The 25,058-nt window shown below is 37.1% G+C and overlaps 1 protein-coding gene across 2 annotated transcripts in view; it reads right to left on the reverse strand.

The window, feature by feature from the left end:
• The window catches only part of Megf8 (multiple EGF like domains 8), a 34,162-nt gene extending 14,060 nt beyond the window's left edge, over window positions 1-20,102 (reverse strand). The window contains exons 1-6 of one of the 2 annotated variants that reach the window (XM_073969092.1): window positions 19,421-20,102; window positions 19,128-19,361; window positions 18,447-18,629; window positions 17,763-18,355; window positions 11,450-17,694; window positions 10,387-11,381 (exon numbers count right to left, since the gene is read on the reverse strand). In XM_073969092.1, the coding sequence (XP_073825193.1) occupies window positions 11,317-11,381; window positions 11,450-17,694; window positions 17,763-18,355; window positions 18,447-18,629; window positions 19,128-19,361; window positions 19,421-19,813 (7,713 nt within the window). In that variant the 5' untranslated portion in view covers window positions 19,814-20,102 and the 3' untranslated portion in view covers window positions 10,387-11,316. Of the gene's footprint in view, window positions 1-10,386; window positions 11,382-11,449; window positions 17,695-17,762; window positions 18,356-18,446; window positions 18,630-19,127; window positions 19,362-19,420 lie in introns of those variants that run through there. The other variant, XM_073969091.1, reaches the window with a different exon arrangement.
• Window positions 20,103-25,058: the final 4,956 nt, after the last annotated feature.

Below are 25,058 nucleotides of genomic sequence, written 5' to 3' on the forward strand. Positions count from 1 at the left end.
CATGGCACCAACTTCTCAAACATTTGTGTGTGGCGCTTGCGGAAAAAACATAACCAAAACATGCGGTAGTGTCAGCTGTTTTGTTTGCCAAAATTATTTTCATCTAAAGGCGTGCTCGCAATTAGCTGATGAAACGTACGATTTTTTAATTAAAAACCCTGGACAAATTCGCTGGAAATGCAATATGTGTTCCCCACTCACTCGTAGTGATGACAGCATTGAGAAATTGTCGAAATCCATTGATGAACTGTCAAAAAAAGTTGATGGTCTGATCGCATCTATTCCTGTTATGGTAAAAACAGAGATAGATAGTAGCTTGGCGGCTATTAAGGATGTAATTTGTCATCAAAAAGTTACATTGGACGAACTCCAAGCTAAGACATTTGCTTATATGGAACGTGTGGACAAAGAGAACTACAAAATTCGCCAACAGCTCAATAGAAATGACATATTAGTCACTGGGTTACCACAGAATGTTAATCCTGTGGATGTGGCGTTTAATATTTGTAAGGCATTGAGAGTAAACATAAGTTTAGATAACATTAATGCTTGTTTATGGCTTGGTAAATATAAAAAAAAAATGCTGATGAAGTTTTGCTCGTCAATTAAGCGTGATGAGATCATGAGATCCTATATGAAGAAAAAGGATCTGAAACTGAATCAAATTGTCCAAACTGATGTGCAGTCGAGAGTATATCTAAATGACAACTTATCTCCGATTGCATTAAAAATTAAGCATGTGTGCCGTTCCTTGGTAAAGAGCAAGAAAATAAAAAGCTTTCAGTTAATTCAGTCTATTCCTGCGGCTAAAGTTTATTTTCAAAATGGAAGCAAACAAATTCTACCATTAGCCCAGCTTGAAGATATGACCGTTGAACTCGATCCATCAACCCCAGTCGCCAACAGACAACGTCACCTAATGCCTGTATTTGGAACTCCGAGAATATGATGAAATTATATGTATGTTTATTGAAAGACCTGTGGACGGGAGGGAGGGTTAGAACATAAGGTAGTTAATTTAACTACCTTATCTTTTGGTCTATTATTTGGTTTTCCACACCTTTTATTTATTTATTAGCCAGTTTTATTTTGTGATTATTCGAATGTTAATGTTAAATGTTATCAATGTTTCTGTATTATTAACGCAAATTTCCTTTTATCTATTCTATTGTAATTATGACTTCGGTTAGACCTATTGGCAATTTTGTCAGTGATGACTCGTTCATAAAAGACTTTTGTTCCTCACAGTGCCCAAATTTTAATATTGGCTATTTCAATGCTCAATCTCTTAAGCCTAGCAGAAATTCTTCAAAATTTTTGGAACTAAAAAATGTTTTATCTAGTGGTCATTTAGATGTAGTTGCCATAACTGAGACCATATGCCTCCAATAAGTCAATTAATATTCCGGGATTTCGTCTTTTCAGGAATGATCGTTGTAGCTGTAGAGGTGGTGGAACTGCTATTTATATATCAGCATCTCTGAAAACACATGTTATATCTTCAATTTCCATGGAAGGTAGATGTGAAGCACTTTTTATTCGAATTTTTAATAATAATTGCAGTCTCGTTGTTGGAGTAGTATATTTGCCACGCGGCAACATTAACGTTCTAGAAGAAACTATCACTGATATTAATACTAGGTTTGGTAAAGTTATCGTCGTCGGCGACTTCAATTACGATATTTCTAATAGTACTAAATATGCTGCTTTTAGATCGTTTCTTACACGTAGTAACCTCTCTGTTCTTCACAACAACATGCCAACACATATAGATTTGCAAAGAAACTCAACTTCTCTCATTGACTTTTCATTGGTGAGTGATAGATCTGATATTTTGCGGAGTAGTCAATTCTACTTTCCAGCTCTGAATTCTATGCATGCCTTTATGTTAGTTCAATATAACTTGGCGTACAGTAATACAATTCAAATAAAAACAATACGGGACTATAATGGTATAAATATGGAGTCCCTCCTTTTTGATCTATATCATTCTGATTTCTCCTCAATTTACAATACAAATAACTCAGATGCCCAGTTACAATGCATAAATAACATCCTCATTTCATTATATGAGAAACACGTACCTGAGAAAACCATTACGATTAACTGCAATTACTCTTCTATTTTGAATCAAGCTCACATTAAATCGGCTATAAGTTATAGAGATCTTGCTCATAAAGCATACGTTGAAAATCCTTCTGATGAGAATAAGAATATTTTTAAGCGATACAGAATCTTAGCTCGCCGTTATATCCGTAATGCAAAAAGATTATATGGTTATAATCTATTTAGTGGTGTGACTGATAGCAAAGTGCTGTGGTCTCGTATAAATTCTACCGGTGCTTTGAACCGTGATAATAGTTACTGTGATATTAATGTTAATACTTTAAACGAATACTTTACTTCTGTGTCATGTATGTCTGCGTCATTTTCCTCCTCTAATTCTATGTCTCCTATGTCTGTGTCATCTTCCTCCTCTAATTCAAATTATTACTTAGATTTTACACACGATCTTTCTCCGCGTTATAATGACTTCTCCTTTAGAAATGTTGACGAATTGGAATTGTGCAATGCTATATTCAAAGTTAAATCTAATGCCACGGGGACAGATTCTCTACCAATTAGATTCATAAAGATTTTATTTCCATTTATCAAGTATCACCTTCTTCATTTTATAAATACTATAATTACTACTTGTCATTTTCCCGTATTTTGGAAACATGCTAGAGTTATTCCTCTTCGCAAGAAAGGAACAACTGGACTCAACTGTCAAGACTATCGTCCAATTTCAATTCTTCCATCGTTATCCAAAGTTGTGGAAATACTTTTAAACAATCAGATGCAAAGTTATTTAGAATCACATCGTCTCATTGATTCTAGTCAAGCTGGTTTCCGAAAACACCACAGCACCACAACATTATTACTGTACTTAATGGATAAAGCTAGAAAACATTTGGACAGTAAACATCCGTGTGTTTTGGCTGCTTTAGACTTAAGCAAGGCTTTTGATTCTGTCAATTATACTATTCTTATTTCCAAGCTATACCGGCAGTTTATCTTTTCTATAACTTCGTGTAATCTAATATCATCATTTCTTAATCGTCGATCACAATTTGTCTCAATTAATGGAATCTCATCGCACAGTTGCAATATCTCTTCTGGAGTTCCGCAGGGTTCTATACTCGGTCCTCTTTTATTCATGTTATATGTGAACGACATAAGGGATTGTGTTCGGAACTCAACTTTAGGCATTTATGCCGACGATATTCAACTTCTCACATCTACACATTTGCAATCATTAAGTGATTGTTTATCCAAACTTGATGAAGATGTTGGTCGCATTTGTACGTGGGCCTCAAATAATAATATTCAGATCAATTTGTCTAAAACTAAGTGTATTCTATTTGGTACTTCTACTGGCTCTTCACATATCACTGTGCAGATAGTATCTCTTGTCTTGGATTTGAAATTGATTTAAAACTGAAATTTGGACATCATATCTCAAATGTTATCTCTAAAGTACATTATTCACTTAAAACGCTGTACTCTTTGGACCTAATATTGCCTATGCATATTAAATATACTTTGGCTCATTCATTATTAATGTCACATATCCTTTATGGACTGGAAATTTACTCAAGTACAAACTCTCCATATTTTAGCAAACTGGTATCTTGTTACCACAGGATACTTAGATTTGTTTATGGTAATCTCAGCCGAATCGATTATCAATCACTCTCTGTCCAATTTATAGGTTGCTCTTTTGAACATTTAGTTAGTGTTAGATGCCTTTGTAACCTCTTCTCTACTATTAAATACGGCAAGCCCTCATATTTGTTAGACACCTACACATTTTTAAATACCACTAGAAATTCTAATATTCTTATCGAACGGTTTAATACTTCATATATGGACCATTCATTTCATAATAGAGTTGTTCGTTTATGGAATTTATTGCCTTCGTCATTAAAATTGTTTTCCATTAGCCCTCACAAGTTTAAAAAGTCTTTACTTTCTTACTATCAAAATATAACGTAGTTCTTTATTGTTTGAGTATTACTGACACTCATTGCATGTAAATGTTAATGTACTTTTAGGGAAATTTGCGTTAACAATTTTTAATAATATTTTTTAATAATTTTTTATGATAAAATCTTCATGTCTTAAGTACATTTTTTTACTGTTTAATTTATTTTTGAATCTCACAATTAAATTGCCTTTATTTGTTAAAAGAATTTTTTAGAATGTAAGAAAATTTATGTGTCATTATAATTTGTAACACTATTAATATGTATCTATCAATTTGTAGCCCTTATAGGGATTTTGATTGATTAATAAATTTGATAATAATAATAAAATAGGCAGTGATCACTACATGTTAGTGGCTGAACTCCGACTTGATATGTGGTTAAAAAAGAAAAGGTGCCAAACACAAAGAAGATATGACGTTGACAAACTTCAAAACGAAGAACTACGAAACACTTTTTCTGAAAAAATCGCCGCAATACATTTCGATGAATATAAATCGCAGAGTCTAAACCAAATGTCCAGCGATTCGAAATGGAGTAACATTCGAGACAACATTCAATACGGAGGCAACACAATACTAATAGAGGCATAAGTAATAGACCGCCTAGCTTGATGGAAGTAAAGAATGCAATACTAGCTCTTACAGCGTGGTTTTGTAAAAAGTTTTTGCCCATTCGTTCGTCGATTTTATGAACGAAGACACAATTTGGTTTTCATAGCGGTTGACGTTTGTATTCGTGTGACAAACAAATGAAAGCTTTTTATTTTCGTAATTTTTTTGGTTTTCGTAAGAAAATTAGACGAACGAATACGTCAAAAATAAACGAATGGAAAAGACCCATCGTTTTGAATGAAAATTAAATAATTTGAGTAATAAATGACACAAAACACACGGAAACTGGAAGGGAATGAAATTTTATTTATTTCCATAGAAGCACACGCGTATATGTACAACCGTTTCTTCATATTATCACAATTTAGGGATACGTAAAATCGATTTCGGTTAATCGATAAATTATTAACCGTAAAATTTCCAAAAGTCGTAGTCGACTATTGACTGTGCGAAAACCGAATAATCGATTATTCTTAGTCGACTTTCGGAAGACGGAGTCAACTATTATTCGTAGTCAATCACTAGTCGTAATCTATTATTATTCGTAGTCGAAGTTGACTATTGGGTGTGCTAAAACCGCTAATTGACCGTACTTTTTTATACATATAACCATCACGGATCGCATCAATGAAAATGCTCCATTATATTCGATTATAATCGGTTTTCGGCGGTTAACGATTAATCGAAAGTCGACTTTTAGAACACTCTCAAATAATCGACTAACCGAAAATCGAGTTTTAAGTTTTTCACGAAAATCGAATAATCGAAAAACCGATTATTGGAATTCACTGCGTATCCCTATCACAATTATTTTTGAACAAATTTGATTACATTTTTTTTCTTATTTTTTGTTTGTCATCTGTTTATCGGGGTTGCCATCAAGAAACACATTTTACGTGCAGATGCCTGTGCAAAATTCATAAAATAAGTATCATGGAAACCCTGAAATATAAAAGCTTTTATGAAATAGACGAAAGCTTTTAGATAAAAACGAATGGTTCGTAAAATTTTACAAAAACCAAATACGTTTTAGTACGAACGGTTCGTGTGACAGGCAAGCAATTTACAAAAACACGCTGTTAAAAATTGTAAACCACCTGGCTGCGATGGTCTGCCAGCTGAATGTTTTAAAGTCAATCCAGAGGCTACTGCAACAATACTTCACAACCTGTTTGAGCCATTCCTACACAATGCACAATGGTCCCAAATCCAAATTTTCTGGCCAAAACTATTTCAACGTCCATTTTGTATTAAAATTAATTATTATTTATAATAAATGTGTACAAACAGCAATTCTTACGTTTTATCGACCAAAATGAACAAAAACTGCCAAAATTTGTTGAACAGGGTGGTCCCGTTGTGTGGGGTCTAAACCAAAACATTGACCTATGTTAACAACTTTTGGTACGAAGGATTCATATCTTCCAAGAGGTCGAAATACCAAATTTCAGCCGAATCGGTCATAAAGTGTCGCTAAAATTCACAAAATATCTAAAATCGGACGCTACTTTTATGTGGGGGCTATGACAAAAAATGGACCTATTTTCGAAAAACTTACACATACATGTTTTCTACACTATGAAACCTTTAAATATGAATTTTAAGAGAAATCGGTTGATAGATGTAGGTATTACCGTTCTATTTCAATTGGATACTACGTACAGTCACAACAGGTATTTACAAAAAATTCTCCCATCTTAAAATAGAAAAATCCACTTTATTTTAACTGTGGCAAATTTGAGCAAGAATTTATTTCTCAATTTATTAGTTCAGACCCCCAGCTATCTTCCGAAATCAATTTGGAGGTGGACAAACTTGGACATTTTTTTAAAAGTTTAACACCCAGTTTATGTATTTCGAAACGAAAATATGTGCGCATGAAAGACACCCAAACTTTAGTTTTTGAAATATTATTTCATTTGCTTTTGCTTCAAAACAAAAAACAAAGTTGTAATACACACTCAAATTTGGTAGTTTTTCTTCCGCATTCGTTTTCTTATCGACATACATAAACAGGCCCTAAATATATTTTAAAAATATTTGTAAAAAATAATTTTTAAATATATATATCGTCGTCATCGGAGGAGCAAAAAACGTTATAAAATTAAAAACTGTTTTATGGAATATTAATCTTATGAAGGCGAGTATATGGGATATTATCGATTATATACGAAGGGAATTTAGTAGTGAAACCAAAACCGCTGAAGTGCTTAGTTTTGAGATCCTCCATTACAACAAAATCGGTAATATTATCCCATTTTCCGAAATGCCATTTCTTGAATAGCATCGTTGTTTTTGAACGTAGAAGCTTGAAATTTTGCCAGAGCATGTATTTTAGCTTTATGTATCAGATTCCACCAAAAAACGAATTTCGATTTTCATGTCGGTTACGTCTTCCGGCATTTATGGTGACGATATATATCTATATATACATATATATAAAAATTGATTTTATTACGCAAATTTTACAAATTTCATCGCCCTTTTTGTAAATATTATGAAAGTACTCATTAACAGCTTCCCGATTCATAATAACTTTGGTCTCACTTCTGTATATTTATGCAGCGACGCAATACAACAAAAATTGTATATTATACAGCACAAAGTCCGTTTTTTTTCCATAAAAAAGTGTCAACTTTGGTACTGCGCCAATCAACGAATACTAACGTTATTTACAAAAACTAATTATTTTCAGATGACCTGAGGTTTTTTTATTATTCTGTGCAAAGAAAGTTAAAATTTCGAAACTTCAAAAATAGGGTTTTGGCCAAAAATTTCCTGATTGAAACCTATGTGCAATGGAAAGAATCCATCATTATAAAACTACCGAAAAAGGGAAATCTAAGTGTATGTGACAACTGGCGTGGAATATCAATAACACCCACCGTCACAAAAATTTTTAATAAGATTATTTTAGATCGAATTGCGGAGCACGTGAATAAACTTATATCTCCAACACAAGCCGGATGCATGCCTCATAGAAGCTGTATAGATCATATCAACACTATCCGTATATTGATTGACCAGTCTGTAGAGTTCAACTCAATACTCTACATAACGTTTGTGGATTTTACAAAAGCTTTTGATGCCCTTAAGAGAGATTTTATATGGAAAGCACTAGAAGGCAGAGGCATACCGAGTAAGATAATTCGACTAATTAAAACGAATTATGGAGGAAGTGTTCGCAGAGTTCTTCATGAGGGAAACTTGACTGATCCATTTAGTACCAAAGTGGTGTAAAACAGGGTTGTGCTTTTTCTCCCCTTTTTTCATTACTGCCCTGGATATAGTTTTCGAAGTAGTTAATGCAAGCAACTCGGAATTCCCTGGGGAATTACAAATAAGCTTTCAGAGCTAATATACGCCGACGACATAGCATTAATTGCGGCCAGACATAGGGATATGCAAACCAAAGTTACGTGTTTAACAAATGAAGCACGTAAAGTTGGACTAAAAGTCAACATAAGCAAAACAAAGAATATGTCCATCAACTCTGCAGTTAACACAAACATATTTTTAGACGATGACACCCTACAAAATATTAGGAAGTCAAATTACGACGGATGGTGGGGCAAGAATACGCAAAGCCATAAATGCTTTCGGAATGCTAAACAATGTATGACGTAATAACAGTCTACGTCTGCACACCAAAATACTGTTAGTTGCGTCAAAACAGTACTATTGTATGGATGCGATACATGGCTTGTGACAAAGGCAACGAGGAGCAAAATGCAAGCGTTTGTGAATAGATGTCTTCGAGCAATTCTCAAAATATGGTGGAATAATACCATAACAAATGATAGATTATGGGAAGTAAAAAAACAAGATGGCATTGAAAAAGACATTCAAATGAGGAAAGAAACGTCCAAATCTATAAACGAACTCAGATTCATAGCCCCAAATTGGGAAGAATGGAAACAATACATCAAAGATCTAGAATAAGAAACATTCAAAACATATATTATATTGATAAATAGCTTAATATATGTATTTTCTTGTGAGTAGGCTAAGTTCAAATTGAATATGCCAACAAAAAAATCCAAATTGTACCAAATGAAGTACCATTTAGTACTTTTCGTACACTCCACCAGTAATCTCAATTCCAAATTTCGAGATTCCAGCTCTATGCGTTCACCCAAATCCCCATAGTACCAAATTTAGTGCCATTTTGTACTTTTCGTACACATAAGTCCGAATTTCTAAAACCACCCTCATATCTCAATCCCACACTTCAACAGTACTCTCAATTCTTAATTTCAGGTTTCCAACTCTATACATTCACCCAAATCCAAATTGTAATAAATTTAGTACCATTTAGTACTTTTCGTACACATGAGTACGAGTTTCTAAAACAATTTCCTTTCATAAACACCACTTCCCAATCTTGATTTCCATACCAAATAGCTAGAATAGCCGTTCAAAATATATAATTGGTACTAAATTTTACAATTTTTAGTACTTTTCGTAGACTTATGGGTCGAATTTCCAAAAACCCCTTGGCATATCTTTCTAACTCTCTATCAGCGACCCCCATTCCAAATTTCAGAATTCCAGATCTTCCCGTTTGCCTAATACAAAGGTTATCATATTTAGTACGTTTTAGTATTTTCCAGTTCGAATTTCCAAAAACCCAGTCTTATCTCACTCCTACACACCAACAGCAACCCACACTCAAAATTGCAAGCTTCTATTATATCTTATTATATATACATATTTGGAGCAAAAATACCGGATTACGCTCACATTTTTAAATATGTTATGTCTCGAAAACAGATACCACGCCCACTCTTTTCAGTAAATTTTTTCAAAACTATTGAACATAATTTCATGAAATTTTCAGAAAATGTTCAGGAATGACCCTTGGTACAAAATGCTATATATTTTTTGAATTTCGGAGGCCTGTTGTTTTAAAATCGCTATTCTTGCTAAACTCATGAATTGCATTGGCTTGCACATTAATTTTCGAGACAACGGTGGTTGCGCCCCCGATCAAATGTTTTTTCTTGGTGTCCCGACCACGGCCAGTTTTTAAGTATGTTATATCTCGAAAACTAGCGAACCGATTTTCACGAAATTTTGTGGAATGTGGAGTGGTACATGTAGGCATGAATTTCGAAGGTGGCACGGTATCTCCCCTATTAAGAAAAACGACATATTTACAAATGTCCTTAAATGGTGAAGTCCAATATATACGTCACAATAAGCGGGAGAATTTGACTTAAACATTTTGTTTAACTTTTATTATTAGATCGCTCTAGGACGATAATAATTCCTAAACAGCATCAATAGGCGAAAAAATCCGAAAAGTCCGTAAGAGAAAAGAAAGGCTGCAGACAAATCTGTTGATAAATTTAAAATCCTCAATGAATAACTCGGTTTGACAATGGACCAGAAGAAAACTCCATAAAAACTTGTCACTAAAACGCAATACGACGGGTCAGCAACGCGGATCCTGGTCTGCTAGTACGTAAACAAACATCAAATCGGATGAAAATAAATATATGGTTGCAATATCTAAATCAAAACCGATTTCATTATAATTTGGCAAACCTATTTTAGTCCAAATTCCATGACATTTTCCAAATTTTATCCAAATAGCAAATTGATATTGAAAATTAAATCGGGCAAACACATATGGGCGCTATATCCAAATCAGATCCGATTCTTACAAAAATAATCTTCGAGAATTTATTTGTCGTGTATACAATAGAATGGACGAGTTAGTAACTCCAGTACAATGTAAACGTTACTATAAAAACAGTAATTTATTGTACAAATTTAAAAATATCACTTTTTAAAAAACAGTGGATGCAGATTTTATAGGCGGACCCCTCTCGATCTGTTTCACGGATGTAGTTCAGTTTAGAGTATATCTTTAAGCTTCTTTATTCCCACTTGTGTTGGATTCTGCTTCGAAACAGAGATTGACTCAACTTGTTTGCTTGTGGCAATAGATTTCGCCAATTCTACTTATTTGCTTGCTTATACAGATTTGCTCAGATAAAGAAGACCTCATTCTCGAATTTGCGTAAATACATCACATCACGTTTATAGTGCTTTGTTTCTCTGACTTCTCTGGTAGATCTGTCTTTAGGGTCAATGACAGCTGTTGGAACCTCCTTGGCATTCTGCCTTTGAAGTTTATTACCGGCATGTGCTGATACAGAGCCAGCTGGAACTTGGCTTGCTACGACTTGAGCATCTGAGCCCATACTCCCATCCTTCGTCTTAGTCTAATCTTCCTAGTACACTTGGTTGGGCTCACCATGGTGTCCAATTCGTCCATGGTGTTCAATTCGTCGTTACTATTTTGTGCACTTGTAGCAAGTACAGATGTGGGTGCCCAAGGCATCCACACCTAAAACAGTCTGATCACAATCGCTTGATCTCGATGACATTTGTAGTCTTAAAAACATTTGCGGCCGGTATTGGGTTTTTTAGGTCCTGGACCTCGTAATTATTTACTTTAGGGGAACAACCCCGATCAATTTTTTGGTCTACGGAAAGTACAAAGTATCCACAGAGTTCAAAGAAAAGAGGATTACTTGTAGAAATGACTCTCTGTTATATGGCGCTTCTCTAAGCACAGCAAACTGAGGGTCCAAGAGAACCCCCAAGGTTAAATAGACATGTTTAGTCAAGTCTCGCAGAGTTTGCCCTCAGACAGTTCTGATTCAACATGTAACAAAAACCCACTTTCCATCCGCCAATCGGTCAAACTCCAAATTACAGCGTTGCACTTTCGATTATAGAAACAACAACAAATACATATGCATATACATATTAAAAAAACTCTCAACAACTCACCAATTGGTTTGGCATCAAAACACATTCTTGACTCCACAGTTATCTGCTTATAACACTGATGACCATCTATGGGATTTCCAGCATATGAATCACGACATTTCGAACACTGAACACTCCAGCATAAATGTGCCGAATTTTTACCGCCACCAGCCGTACATGTAGCATCACTCTCCGTATTATTGCCACAATTACATTTCTCTCCCGTCACTGGATCACAGACATTGCCATGACCGTGACACTGGCATGGGCGACACTCCTTACGATGATCCTCGGAACCGCGAAAATAACCCACTATGCATGTGTCACAACGTTCACCGGCTGTGTTATTGGCACATCGAAGGCATGTCGCATTGCCCAGTGGTCCCTCAGGTAAATTACGCTCCAGTTCTTCGCGAGTCATATTGAAATAGGTTGGTTCAGAATCATGGGCTATACACGAATCGGTGTGTCCATTGCAATACTCATGACAGGGTATACATGCTCTGCCCTCTCGGGGATCACCCACAAATAATGGTTGACATTTTTCACATTGCGGGCCCATCGTATTGTTATGACACTCAATACAATCGTCTAATAGATTTGGTCCTCTACAGTTCGAATGTCCATTGCACAGACATTGTATACTACAGTTGGCACCCACATAACCAAAGTCACATTCGCACATATCGGGGCGCACACAATTACCTCGTACACATCCTTGACTGCAGACCGGTATACAGGTGTCATTTTCGGGACGATATCCTTCACCACATTCACAGTGATAGCCATCGACGGTGTCTATACACTTTTCAGATTCTGGATGACAATGATGATGATCATTTGTACATTCATTTTCAGCCGGACACTTAACATAGTTCCAGGAGACAACATCTGTAGGCTTGAGCATGGAGTCATTACGCAATTGAGCATAGATAAGATCACAAGTGGAAGATGAAGGATATTCCTGCTTGTTTTCAAGTGAACCTTCCGTACATATACCATCGCCATTGTAGCCATCTCTGGCACACCAACCACAGTGAGCATGTTCTAAACAGGTCGAACACTGGGTATACACATTACACGGCTCAGGGCAGTGGTCCGTTTCATTTGCTTCCAACACCAAACCGCATACACCGCCAGCACAGAGCAATGGCTGTGTTTGAGGTGAGAGGCAGGTATTCAACATGGTTGACCATTTACAATCTTTGGGCTGTTCGCTGTCGTCGTTGCTTAAACACGTCGAACAATTTGTATAATGATGGCAGGGCAAAGGACATTGACCGATTATTTTATATTGATTTTGTTCCACTAATTCCTTTGTAATACATTCTATTGTTCCCAATTCATTTTGGGCCCATTCACAATTTTCATTTAGGATACAAGCTTCACAATACAGCGTATGGCATTGAGGCTGAGGACAAAGGTTCAAGAGACCAACACTAACTTCCTTCGAACACCACGTACGACGCTCACAATCTACTCCGGCCGGCACACATCTACCCTTAATGCCACATTCATCACACCACTGGCAGACAGGTGTCGTTTCCACATGTGAAGGCCATGATGCTAAGCAGGCTGAACAGGTGGTGAAACTGGAACAGTTTCTTTTCGACATCCATGCGTCATCGCAGGCAGCCCCATTGTTATACACCAGTGTACCATTTCCATTATTACACACACCACTATGCGTATCGTGCGAATAACAAAATGAAGAAGTAACAAAGTTCGCAGACACAGTACAGAAACTGCAACCCATGTAGTGGCGGCACAAATACTTTCCTGCACTCCATAATTGACAAATATCGTTGGGTAAACTTATCTTGGTCACGTGACTTTGGGCAGCACTACCGTCCCAACCACCGATAACATAAATAGTATTGCTTTCATGATCTATGGATATGTCTTCGGCATATGTGGATATCTGAAGTTGTCCCACCATATTCACATCCTCGGTCAATCGGATCCATTGATTACAGTTATACACATAGGCAATGAGAACATCACTGGCATTGTAAGGGAAATTGCGCCCGCCATATACGATCATATATTGGTCAGTGGTAACCGCTGAATGGAAGTATCGAGCCCTGGGCAAAAGCGACTCCGGTCGATTAAGCTCTTTGAAAGGTGGCAACTCTGTCCATGTCATTTTTTGCAAGTGCAAGGCATATAGTTTGTTTTGTGGCTCTGTGGAGTAACCACCAAAAACATACATAATATGTTTCTCGCTGTGGTACACCGTGGTGTGCCCATAGAGCACTGGCATCCGAACTCCCAATGCCAACAATTGCTCCCACCTAAATGTTTCAAGATTGAATTCCCACAATTCCAATTGTCGGGATTTGTTCAAGGTCATGCCACCGATTAGAATCAATGACTCACGTTCATTATTCCGTGTATATGTGAGCGTGTGGCCAGCAAGAGCGGGTGGCTTTACCCTATGACCTGATAAATCTAGCTCAGACCATCGTTGATTTTGTATAGAAAACTGCCAAAAGTCTGATAATATTTCGGGTTTTGGAGATGCTGTTGTACCAGTAGTTGTTATACCACCATAGATGAATATCGTCTGTCTCTTTACATAGATCTCAGCAGCATGGAAGTACCTGCCCAAAGGCATTTTGTCTTCAGGTGTTGATTCCACAGTAACTTGCATCCAGGTACCGTTTTTAGTGTCGAATTGACGAAAATCGTTGAGCGGTCCATGTGATGGAGAGTAGCCTCCAAACATCCACAGGGAACCTCGTCGATCAGCACATACCGTATGACCAAACCTAGGAATTGTTTTACGTAAATGTTCATAGGATTCCGACAGTAGCATGGTATTAAAGAGTTCCGTAACGGTTATCTGATTCAGTTTGAGAGCAGTACTACAATCCTTTCCACCCCATCCCAGATTACAAATACAACGACCATAGTCTGTGTCACAATAACCTTGCATTCTCTTGGCATTGCAATTGCGAGGGCATATTTCTATTTCACACCTTGGGCCCACATAGCCGGCTGGACAGACACATCTTTGTTGTTCGTCGCATATATGCGGATGTTGACAGGTATTTGCCACGCAATTCTTAACCGTGTACAATGCATTAAATCCGAAATGCTTACGCAAACCACCTCCTTGCTTATAGTAAACAGTTACATGACTCGATCTGGCCTCAATGATGTGTGATGAAGTGTAGGGATTGCAGACCACCGAAATAAGTTGATTCTGCTGAGACACACCTGTCAGATCGGGTAAACTATCGTAAATGTAAACAGCATTTTCATCACAATCCATTGCTAGGGAATTCCACTCGAACTCGACTTGAAGTAACGACTTTTCGGCATTTAGTGTTTTCGGTGCCAAGATCCATAAACATTCTTTTACTTCTAGTTTAGCACCCCATGGCGATTTGTAGGCTTTATAAGAACCAATGCCACTGCGACCCATATTTCGCAGCATTCCACGAGACTCGCACTGATAATAACATTGACCACCATCTCGAGGGTCTCCATAAAAGCCGGGAGAGCATTTGTCGCATTTAACGCCTTCCGTGTTATCTTTACAGTAGCATTCGCCGTTGTTGACATTACAAATGCCCAAATCTTGGTTTCCATGGCCATTACATTCACAAGGTGTACACCCGGCTGCCGAAGTCGCATTCCCATAACTACCTTGTCGGCAGCGTTCACATCTTTCACCTTCTGTCCAAGCTTGACAAGAATCACATTTACCCACACGTTCATTACACGTGGAGTGATTGTGACATCCACAATTTATGGAGCAATCTGCCCCAGTCCAGCCTAATTCACAACGACAAACGTAATCCGGGGCATCGGAACAATAACCGTGTACACAAGTCTCGTAACAAGTTCTTGTGCAGGACTGCCTACCGTCTCCAATAAAGCCTCGTCTACAGTGGCACCTGTACGAGCCATGAGTGTTTGTGCACTTAGCCTCCTTGTGACAGTCATGCAAACCCAAGCCGCACTCATCTACGTCGGGGCATTGGGCATAAGCCCATTCGGCGTCATGTATATAGGAACTGTTCAAAGCCAATGAACAATTTCCAAAGGGTCTACTGAAATCTCCTTGCATGCATTTGCCTTCGATGGGATTGTCACGATCAAAACACCAACCACAACTAAGGGTTTTCAAGCACGTAGTACAGTTGCGATATTGAGAACAGGATTTACATTGCTGCTGCTTTGGTGCTGCCTGATGATGAATGGGTATCAGAGCAGATGATCTTGAACCACCCATAATGCTATTATCGCCTTCAATTTGATGAGAATTCACTGACTGGTCCAGCCATTCTCGACACATTCCGAATTGATACTCGCTCGTATAGACAGCGAAACTGAAGCATGCCGATCTAGCTTCGCACCACACACATCGCCCCCTCTCATTTAAACAATCTTGACAATTGGTACGTAGTCTACATTGAACCGGACATTGGTCAACAGCTCGAACGCTGTTTTCGGATTTTCCTAAGCGGGCACAACGAGCCTCTTCCGCCCACCATTCACACAAACGCGATTCGACACACTCTTCGCATGAAACATAGTTTGAACAATTGGCACAATGGCTGGGCTGATTCACCAAATATTCCCACAGGACATACGAGGAATTTGTCTCCGATACCTTACTAAGGCTACAAGCCTCCGTCTCATTTACGGTTTTGGGCATACATTGCGATTTCAGCGAGCACCAGGCACATGCGTTATCTGTTAAACATTGCAAACAGTTTTTATATTGATTACAATCCTCGCCCGAGTAGTACGGTTCCAGATATTCAAATGTAAATGCATTCAAATTGCCATGGTATATGTGCTGCAATTCCATTTTAGTTTTCTGATACGTATTGTAGATGTTGTTGAGACCAATGCGGCGACGTGCTTGAAAATCAATAAGGAACGGATGTTCGGTACTTGGAATCTCGACATTGCTGCAATAGGATTGATTGGAAGATTGTTTTGTCAATTCCTTCAGAGAATTTAAATCCCGCCCCAGACCAGCCTTCAGCACAGCATTGGAATAACTGGTACACACTTGGATTTCGGTTGGTTCTTCTTCCCATTGTTTTTGTGGACGAACGAAACCCAAGAGTCGAGCCAACATTTCGCCTTCCATTTTTTGTTCATACTGTGTTGTTGGTGTGGGCGAGGAGAAGTCCACCATTGTTGCATTTACGATGGCCACAAAGTCTGGCATTGTTAAGTTTACCGGGTAATGATATTTGATGTACGTTAAACCGGGTCTTCGATCATTTTTGGTACACTGAGATGGTTGACGAATTTCGGTACCCTGTTCACCCCACCAGCCGGGACTGTGTGACGGAGTATCCTCTCCGCAAATACCGTAGTTATCATCACGATGATGACATTTTGCATTTTGTACACACCAAGAGCACTCATTTAAGCCCAGTTTGCTTGCGACGGATAGGTAATTATCGCTGCTGTCTGATGGTCTGGACCATTGAGTGCCGTGAACCAAACAAGAGTGACAATCACCCAATGAGGGACATATTCCTGGACATCTGGATGTTTGTAGATTGCTCGTGCAATTTGCACCAATAGTACGACCATAGCAACTGCTGTCTGCCGAACACCAACCACATTCCGGATTCGATAGGCAGGCTGCGTGTGACGTGTGATAACGACAAGCCATTTCCGGATTATGCCCAAATATACCGTTAGCCCTTAGTACCTGAGGCAGTTCATATGCAAATAAATCAGCATTTACATTTCCATGATATCCGCCAACAATAAGCAATGTATTATTTTTTCTAAGGGCAGCCGCATGGGCGAACACACCCTGTTTCTTGGGGTAGATATTATCCTCGGCCGGTACTTCTTGATTAATCCAAATGTGACAGGATAAATGATACCAATACATTTGATTGTCATAGCATATTTCGTCTTTGTTGTGGCGATGCGTATAACCACCAAATACAATCATATAATTTCCACTAACAGTTGCCGTATGAAAGGCACGTTCACGCGGTATATTTGTATCTCTAAGTGCTGTGCGTGGATATAGTATTTCAGTCCAATGAAATTTATCTAATTGGAAGGCAAAAATGCGATCGGATAGCTTTGAGAAACGAGCCAGACTTGTCATTATGCCACCGAAAACTATTAAGGAATTTGTAGGCTTATAATAGACGGTGGTATGAGCAGCCAGACGAACATCTAATTTTTTGCCACCGCGTGGATGTATAAATTCCCATTCAGATTCCTCATCACTATCTGGTCTGGTAACGGGCCAACGTATGCGATATATGCTAAAAAATTGAATATAGTACGATTTTAAAATGATTTCAATTTACCATTGTGTAGGTAGTGTACTTACTCTGATGAGAACTCGCCAGACTCCAAGCTGCCACCAAATATGTACAAATAGTCCCCGGCATATGTTAAAGTGTGTCTAGCCATAGGCGGTACCTTTAGCTTCGATTGCATTGCCAATTGTTTCCATTTTCCACCACTTTCGCTGCGATTATAAAACCATAAATCATTGAAAAAACTTCCATTCGCTTGTTTTCCGCCGAATATAACAAATCCTCCTGGAACAGTTGTAGCTGCATGACCATAACGACCATGGGGCTTATAATCTGTTACTTCTTCTAAAATATCCTCCAGATATTCGGTCAACTCTTCATCTGTTGAGTTCACGGTAAGCGTTGTTAGAAGTGGCGAACTGCGTACAGTTCGTCTAGTATGCATATCCTTTGAGGGATTAGTTTCAGCTAAAGTGTAAAGAATATTTCGAAAGAAGGAAATGTCACTGTTAAGTCCCCATAGTTTTGCCTCCTCCTCATTTTTATGCTGTAGTACAGCTTTCAAAAGCGTGTGATCAATTTTAGGTTGGTGATAATAGTGTCGCCGATTCTGTAGAGTGATGCCCCATTCGTCAACCCACTGACTAGTTTTGAAGCGATAAATCTATTGGAAAAGAATATTAGAATTTCAATTAAATATGATCATACAAATATGTTCATATCATATCATAAAAATAAGTTATAGCTTTATTTACCTGCAATGTACTTATGACATTGTTCAAATCGTATCCACCAAACACATACAATGAATCTTCTTCTTCGATGTAAACAGCTGTATGAGCAGCGCGAGCGGTCATTCCTTCAGCGTCAGTAGAGAGCCAGCGCCAATTACCGCCAGGAGGATTTTCATGTAAGTCACATAATCTGCCGCTGTAACCCTAAATGGAACAAGTATATATCGTCATGTCTAACAAATTCAAAATTTCAAACAAGTAAGGTTGGTTTTCATTAATACATATTGTATCATACTAAAAAGCTTTTCCATTAATACATCAAAATTTTTTAGGCCAATGGTTTGTATAAAACATATGACATAAGTTGAATGTTTGGACTTGATTCGGATCGATTATGAAAAAATAAATGTCTGATTTAAACTAAAATTTTGTTCGCGTTAGCCGAGATTTGTTCCTGTCCATATGAGAAAGACTTAAACCTTATTAACAATTTCGATTTACACTAAACTTATGCAAAAACCAAGGGATTTTTTGAACTTTCGGAGCCTACATCTCGGGAAGTATGGACTTCCTGCCCATGCTATATATGTATATTGGGGTGATCAGCACTGCAAGATCGATCCGAATCCAGTCCAAACATTCAACCTGCTCCTATATTGGGAACAGACAAATCACTGCTAAAAGTTTTTTAATACCACTTACATTCTCACAATGACACACTCCTTTTATGCATTTCCCTCTTCCTTGTGCCTCACCACATTTATTTGGACATATTTCATCTTCGCAATCCGGACCAACCCATTCACCATGGCAAACACATTGATGACCTACACACTTGCCATGGCTATGACAATTATTTAAACAATTTGATATGTAGTAAGAAGCCCGAAAACCATCCAGAACATAATTCGTATCACTGTACATCAAAATAAGCATCTGGAATTATACATACAAATTATTAAATCAATAACTCAAAAAAAAAAGACGATACATACACTTCCACTGCGTGCCACCAGCCTTTGGGGTTGTGTGCGACCACTAAAACTTCCCAAAAGAGTTGAATTGAAGGAATCACCATCGTAAACGTAAATGTAATCATACGAACACTCAGTACCCATTGTATGAAATGTCAGTGTAATGAATTGACTATCATTGCGAGCCTTGATAAGCCATTCGCAATGAGAATCTTGTGTGTAATTGAATCCTGCCGGCCCATCACTTATTTCGCCGTATTCCATTGTCAAGACTTTTCTACTTCGGTCACAGGGGACAGGGGGGGCATGATACTGTTGCTGCGGACCGCTTGCGGACACTAAGGCAGTACGTTCGAGCGCCGCTGTGATTGTAAACAGCGCGAATATGCATTTTATTGTTTGAATTTCACACATTTATATCAGACGGACAGTGTTTTTGTGAATTATAGGTTTGTAGAAACTACTTTTTTATAAAAATGCAAACAAGTTATACATTTTTTTACTTCGTTGACATCGCTTGTTTTTCTCTTTTTTCTAGGTGTTCCCGGCACTTCTCCTGTCAAACTTTATAGGGTATGTTTTCGTAAAAAACTCTTATAAAATGTTTAGCTCAAACTGTACTTATTTTCAAAACATTTGCATTATTTTTTATTATTTATTATTTTAATACGAACACTGATTATGGAAAACAAGAGTTTGTGTCGTTTAGGGATACGCAGGTCGACTATCGATTAATAAATCGATTTGTCGATTTCTTGTAAAGTGTAAAATTCCGAATCGATTTTTGGCTAGAGAAAAAATCAGTTTTCGTACGTCTGTGTTTAGACACACAAATTTCTCGGGAAAGTAAATTGAGTTTTTTTATATATAACCGGATTTAACAAACCCCCACTGGGTTTTAAATGTCAGTTCCATTATATATACGTCAAACAAATCCTCATAAAGAAGGTTAACCCTGCAAAAGGCTATAATATAAACATGGCCTAAAAACTGAATTTACTTTCCCGAGAAATTTGTGTGTCTAAACCACTAGATTGAATACCGTAAAGTCCGGTCCATGGTAGAATAAAGTAAAGGTAGGCCACAGCTAACAGCTTATTACAATTTTTTTCTTTTTAAGGCCTAATCTGTCAAAAGCAGGGTCGACATTTTGTACTGTTTTTGACATTATGCAATCATAAAGGTAGATGCATCGCTGAGTAGTTCCAACAAAAAAACTTCTGCTGTAACACTTTATCTTAAAATTGAAAACAAGGACAAAAAATGTGTATTCGCGTGGCAAAATAAAATTGTTGATTTTTTTAGCAAAACTTACGAATGAACGATTTATCAAATATTTGGTGTGTTCCAGAACTGCAAGAATCTACTAATTTTTACTATTTTCTCCGATAACATAAAGGCAAAAATGTTATCGTAGTAAAAAATAGTAGCTTCTTGCAGGTTCTGGAACAGAGCAATTGATATTAATTTCAATTTGTTCCAAAAGTACGGGAATGTAAAAATTAAAATTTTTGTAAAAATTCTGCTGACATTTATCTCCAAATCGGATGCCAGCAATCACGATGTCAGATTAGCCAAACTTGTCCAGTAGAAAATAAGTGATTGACATTTTTTCACTGTCATAAGTTTGGGAAGAACTTTTGCTATTTTTGGAACACTTTTCCAACAAGAATATTCTGGAGCCTACCTAAAGAAATGTTTTTACACTATATGGCACTTTTAACATATAAAAAGTGAAGCTCTAAGTTCCATATGTTTTTATAATACGGGATAGCTATGCTGGTACATCTACCATTATTATTGTACCATGCCATTTGACGTTTTAAGCCATGGCTCAGTGATTTTCATACCTGGCCTACCTCTACTTTATTGTACCATGGTCCGGCCGGTAGAGCTGGCAAATCATCGATATTTCCAACATTAGTGCTCAGTTCCAGAACCTGCAAGAAGCTACTAATTTTTACTACGATAACAGTTTTTCCTTTATGTTATCGAAAAAAATTGAAAAAATTAGTAGATTCTTGCAGTGGAACAGACCATAGATATTTTCGATATAATGTTTTAAAATATCGATTGCTATCGATATTATCGTTAAGTTGTCATTGCCATTAATTTGGAGATGAAAATGGCGGAAATGTCAATGATTTTCTTGAAATTATGGAAAAGTAGTTCACTGAAATGTAAAGGAGAATAAACAACTGATTTTATTTTATAAAAAATGTAAAAAAATACATTTTATTTTACCGAAAAATATGTACGTGTGACTACGAACTTACTTTCTTACACACACATAACCGAAAAGCAGCGAAATTTCTATTTATTTCAATGGATTTTAGGTTAGGGGTTTTTATTCCGATAATATCGATAGGCAAAACTATCTATCGATATTGAATTTTTTAAATAATAATCGATATTATCGATAGTACCATCGATTTTTTGCCAGCTCTACCGGCCGGTCCCATGGCAAAATAATTAAAGGTGGTCGCATCTCAAAAATTTATGTAAATGCAACTCTGTTTATATGTACTTTACCGTGTCAAATACAAAGCAAAACAAAAATTATCACTCTTCTCGTGAACGTCGTAGCGTAAACTACTAAACCGCACAGAGAGCAAACCGTGAAAAAAAATCGAACAAAAATCCTAACCAAAAACCTTTGGAATAAATAAATTAGTGCCTTCGTTTCGTTAATCAATAAAACTTATCATCTTTTTGTGACAAATCAAAAGATCAAACATCGCACAAGTTGCAAACAGTGTTTTTAATTGAATTAAATCAAAGAAATAGAAGCTGTGCTAATTTTTTCCTTGCCCGACTAATGCTAAGTTTACGTTTACGAAATCCACTCGATTTCATCTGTCAAATCCATAGGTTAAACGCCAAATGAAATCCAATGGATTTCAGATAAGATTTCATTTGACGTTTGAGCTATGGAATTGACAGATGAAATCGAGTGGATTTCGTAAATGTAAACATAGCATAAGGGGGGTGTTAAGCCAAACAGCATTTATTTTGGAAATCAAACTTTAATCAAAAGTCTGTGGAGTTTGATACCATTTAATTAATTTAAGGAAAACATACATCAATTTCCTGGTGATTATCGGAGTATTAAAGTGATTTTTTAAACAACGCCAAACAAGAGCTTACGTGACTCCCAAGGGATCCCGTTACTTTCTTTTTGGCAAGTAGAGAGACGCCTAGTCTCTAATCAAAATGAATGGGGGAGACAATTTTCCCCCTCCCTGATAGGTTTGCGAACAGAAAGGAGAAAAACATTATTGATGTCAATATGAGCGAGAGAAAAGATAGAAGCAGAAGTAGAAGTTCCACAAGGAATAGTGACAGTGGAAAAAAGCAAAAGATAGACGACGAAAACAACAACATGGCAATGAACGAGGATCATGATGTCCGTCATATAAGCCCTTGCAACAAACATACCACAAATATGGACGAAGGAGCTTCTTCCAATGCTAGCAATCAAGGTAACGTAAACTTTAATAACACTTATGACGAGGACCATAAGGGTCCTTTTATTGCATATGTTGACAAAAAAGTGATTGAGGGTGATAAGAGTGGCATTAATTGTATTCATCTTACCAGATTATTAAAAACGCTTAAAGTAGAGGGTGTTCTAGAGGTCTTTAAAATAGGCTTTGGCCGTGCCAAAGTGGTCTTTAAGAGCGGCCTTTCGGCCAATCTAGTTTTGAAGAATGATGAATTGTTAAATCAAGGTTATACACCGAAAATATTCCCTCAATTTGTCTCCAAAATAGGCATTATTTTTGGTGTACCACAGAAATATCTGAAGAAGAATTACTCCAGGCCATTGACGCTGAGGTTCCAATCCTAAAAATCGTACGTATGACAAGAATGAACCAAAACTCACTCGTTCCTACTACAAGAGTTAAAATTTTCTTTAAGGGCGTCAATTTGCCTCAATCGGTAAAACTTTATGATTTTATGAAAACTGATGTCAAGCATTTCATCTCGTTTGGGCAATGCTATAATTGCTTTAGATATAATCATTTTTCGCAATATTGCAAACAAAAAGTTCCAGCTTGCAAGACTTGCTTCCTGGCCCACAAACAAACCGAGGACTGCGAACCAGATCCTAGGAGTACGAATTGTCAGGGTGATCACAACAACTTACTACAAAAATGCCTCAACTTCACAATTTGAAAAACTTTCCCAAATGGAAAAATACCTTGGATCTTTGGTCCAAAAAGTAGATGAACTTAAAGAAAAATGTGGAAAAAAACTCGAACAAGATGAAATGGAGTCGTTATTCAATATTAAACAAAAAATGCTTACTGAAATGTTAAACCTCGACGTACAAATGATTAATACAGGTAATATACCGTCAAACTTCAATAAAAATCCCATCAATTTTGATGAGGACCTCTAAGATCTAATTAACATTTATATTTAAATCAAATCTTTATACATCTTTTAAATTATCTCTTTTTACTCTCTAATATGATTAAAATCCTTCAATACAACATACAAAGCTTGAACAAAAAATGCAATAAAGATCTAATAGAACTATTTATGGAGAAGAAAAACATAGGCATAGCTCTCTTCTCCGAATCTTGGATACGCGACACCTCCGAAACTTGGATACGCGAACCAACATATGTAATTACAATTTCGTTTCGAAAAATAGAGATGACGGTTACGGTGGCGTTGGTATTTATATCAAGCGCAACATCAAATACCGCATCATCAACTTCAATACCAACTTTGAAATCATTGGGATCTCAACACTAAACCTAAAGAAAAACTTACAGCCTGTTTCTGTATGTCGAAAGAAGAATGTGTGCGAATGAAACACGCCCGAACTTTAGTTTTCGAATTAATTTTACCTTTGCTCTAGCTTCAAAACAAACAAAAAAATTGAAAAACACACAAGAGTTTGGACGTGTTTCATTCGCACACATTCTTCTTTCGACATACAGAAACTGGCTGTTAAACCTTTTTGTTGTCTATATACCCCCAAACACAAATCAAAATTTCTACAAAGAAATTGTGTCTAACCTCTTCAAAGCAGCTTCCAAACTTAAGAACCCTACCTTTATTGCGGGAGACTTTAACGCCAAATCGACGTCGTGGGGCAACCCTATTACTGATTTTCAGGGAGAAGCAGTATATAATCATGCTATCAACTTCAACTTTAAATGATCAACTCAGGAGTGCCAACATTCACAACTAGCAATTCTAGCTCAGCAATTGATTTATCTTTTGTAAATAGCGATTCTCTTCATACCAGCTGGTCGGTAACTAACCTTAAGATCACAAACAGCAATCATCTTCCCATTATTGTCGAACTACATGGTGACTTTTTACCTCCCAGAAACGGTAAAATGATTTGCAAAAAAAGAGTTTTACAACAACTCGCCAACGCACAAATAGGCAACAATTTGCAAGAGGCTGAAAAAACCTTTCACAAGGCTCTAGATAATAACACCATCACAGTTGATCACCGGAACACCCAAGGCTTGGTGGAACGACAGAATTCAGGACCTCTACAATCAAAGAAATTCTTTAAGAGCTGAGTTCAACAGGACTGGCGATTTTGAAACGGGATTGAAGGCAGGAGCCATGGAAAGGAAGCTTTACAAGCAAATCGAAATACTAAAAAGGAGGAATTTTAATAATCATC

This window comes from Musca autumnalis, unplaced genomic scaffold, assembly GCF_047663935.1.
Source record: "Musca autumnalis isolate F117 unplaced genomic scaffold, ASM4766393v1 scaffold_2, whole genome shotgun sequence".
NCBI lineage: Eukaryota > Metazoa > Arthropoda > Insecta > Diptera > Muscidae > Musca > Musca autumnalis.